The 2632-nt window shown below is 41.0% G+C and overlaps 1 protein-coding gene across 1 annotated transcript; it reads left to right on the top strand.

The window, feature by feature from the left end:
• Nucleotides 1–276: 276 nt before the first annotated feature.
• Nucleotides 277–1239, top strand: LOC118977566 (olfactory receptor 7A10-like). The gene has a single exon (XM_037032465.1). The coding sequence runs from the start codon at nucleotides 277–279 to the stop codon at nucleotides 1237–1239; it is 963 nt and encodes a 320-aa protein (XP_036888360.1).
• Nucleotides 1240–2632: the final 1393 nt, after the last annotated feature.

Consider the following 2632-nt stretch of genomic DNA (forward strand, 5'->3'; position numbering starts at 1 on the left):
TGTTCTTTGGCTGTGTCTTTGTTCTCCAAACCTTTGTTGTATTCAAACTTGGTTGTGGGAGAAGGCACAGTGTTTCCACCTATGCCTCTATCTTGGTGGAAATCCTGATATAAAAGTTTTATATGACAGGTGGCATCGTGGATTTCCTGAAAGGAGACCATATTTATACACAATATATTAAACTTAATTTTTGATTGACAATATAAATGGTATCATTTCCAACTTTTGTGAATTAGTCATATTATTCTCCTATTTTCTAGTAGTCACCTCCACTGCATGGAACAAGACAATGGTACACAAATCTCAGAATTTCTTCTCCTGGGACTATCAGAGGCACCAGAACTGCAGCCCATTCTATTTGGGCTGTTCCTCTCCATGTACCTGATCACTGTGTTAAGAAACCTGATCATCATCCTGGCTGTCAGCTCAGACTCCCACCTCCACACCCCCATGTACTTCTTCCTCTCCAACTTGTCCTTGGTAGACATCTGTTTCACCTCCCCATACATCCAAAAGATGCTGCTGAACATCGAGACACAGAGCAAACACATCGCCTATGCAGGATTCATCACCCAGATGTATTATTTCCTACTCTTTTCAGGGTTGGATGACTTCCTCCTCACTGTGATGGCCTATGACCGCTTACTGGCCATCTGTCACCCCCTGCACTACACCATCATCATGAACCCCTGGATCTGTGGACTGCTTCTCCTGGTGTCCTGGATCACAAGTGCCCTGGATTCCTTGTTAAGGAGTTTAATGGCACTGCGGCTGTCCTTCTTCACAGTCTTTGAAATCCCCCACTTTTTCTGTGAGCTCAGTCAGATGATCCAACTCACCTATTCTGACACCTCTTTTAATGACATGGTGATGTATTTGTCAGCTCTCCTGCTGGGTGGTAGTCCCTTTGCTAGGATCCTTTACTCTTACTCTAAGACAACATCTTCCATATGTGCAATCCCATCAGCTCAGGGGAAGTATAAAGCATTTTCCACCTGTGCATTTCACCTCTCATTTGTCTCCTTATTTTATGGTACAGCAGTCCTAGGCGTGTATCTCAGCTCTGCCAGTACCCACGGCTCACAGTCAAGTGCAACAGCCTCAGTGATGTACACTGTGGTCACACCCATGCTGAACCCCTTCATCTACAGTCTCAGAAATAAAGACACAAAACAAACTCTGACAGTATTTTTTGTGAAGGAAACGACCAACAGGCAAACCATCCTAAGCCTAAAGTAGTGCCCATGATTGTCGAGGTCAAAAAGGCTCAGAGTCGGCTATTGTGGTTATTTTCAGACTAAGGAAGTAGAACCTTCTCTTTCTATTTATTTCCTGGAATTTCCATGTCTTTGACCCTAACTTCTCTATTCAATTTCAGAAACTCACTTTATTAAGCTTTCTTCTCTCTTATGTCCCACAGCTTTTCCCTTTGTTGTTCTTCTCCTTTCCCAAGTTTATTTCCATCATGGGTCAGAAGTATTTGGAAAATCCCATATACCTAATGAGACAACATGGTTTTTGAAAATATTTTTCCCAAATGACATATATTATATTAAATAATTTTTTTTGATAAAAGAATCATCCTGAATCGTACTATTACTATGGGGGAAAGTACACTTAATTACCAAGGAAATTTATACAATTTTATAAGTGAGGAAATCTGAAACCACTGTTTTTCACTTTTATGTCTGACATTCCTTTATATGCATCTTTATGTCTTTACTGCTCTTCTAGACAAGGCAGACTCTAACATACCAGTGTGTTTAATAGCCTGTCCCTGAATTTTATTCTCATTAGGATCCTATTCCCCTTCAGCTCAGTGTTCACAGTCCCTCCTAAGCCCTTTGCAAAGCAGTTATCAAATACATGTCTCCAACAGGTCTTCAGTGAAAGACAGATTTTAATAAAATTGACCTAATATGAACTTTGAATCACAGATGACCTTCAATACAGTGATGCCAAATTGTGTAATTACTGTGCAAAATATTTTCCCTCATGATGTCCAACTGGAAGCATAAAACATTGGCATCCACGAGTAATCAAGGGTGGGAGATGTTGATGGCTGGGGTGGGGGAAGTGGGGGGAGAAAATGCAGACAGCTGTACTTGAACAACAATAAAAAAGTAAACTTAAAAAGGGAGGGAGAAGGATTGGTGTCCATGTGTAAAAGGGTTCATAATAGATATGGGTAAAGAACTCATTAGCATTGTTTTATTTTTTATTGAATTATCTTTGTGTTTCTACTTAAAAACTCCCAGTGCTCCCTATAATATGACTCCCTTCATTGCTATAAAGGCAATATACTCCCCCTTCTAAATTTCCCATAACCACAAAAGGGATGGTAAGTGATCACTGCCAGTGTTATCCATCATTATCTCCATGAGGCTCAAAACTCCATCCATCCTTTCTGATCAAAGAGTGACTGAAGAGAGAGCTTGGGGCCCTGTCAGTCATGTGAACCACAACCATCAGTTTTCCTACGCAAACATGCATGTCCTTTAAATCTCTCCCGATTTCAGGAAAATGGACCCCCAACGAGAGGTCTTAGATATGGTTATCTGTTTTAGAAACAGAAAACACACTGACAGTTGCCAGAGGGGAGCAGGCTGGAGGGCTGGCTGAAAAAAAGAGA

The sequence above is a fragment of the Sturnira hondurensis genome, unplaced genomic scaffold, assembly GCF_014824575.4.
Source record: "Sturnira hondurensis isolate 20B ecotype Veracruz unplaced genomic scaffold, ASM1482457v3 Scaffold0021455, whole genome shotgun sequence".
Classification (NCBI taxonomy): domain Eukaryota; kingdom Metazoa; phylum Chordata; class Mammalia; order Chiroptera; family Phyllostomidae; genus Sturnira; species Sturnira hondurensis.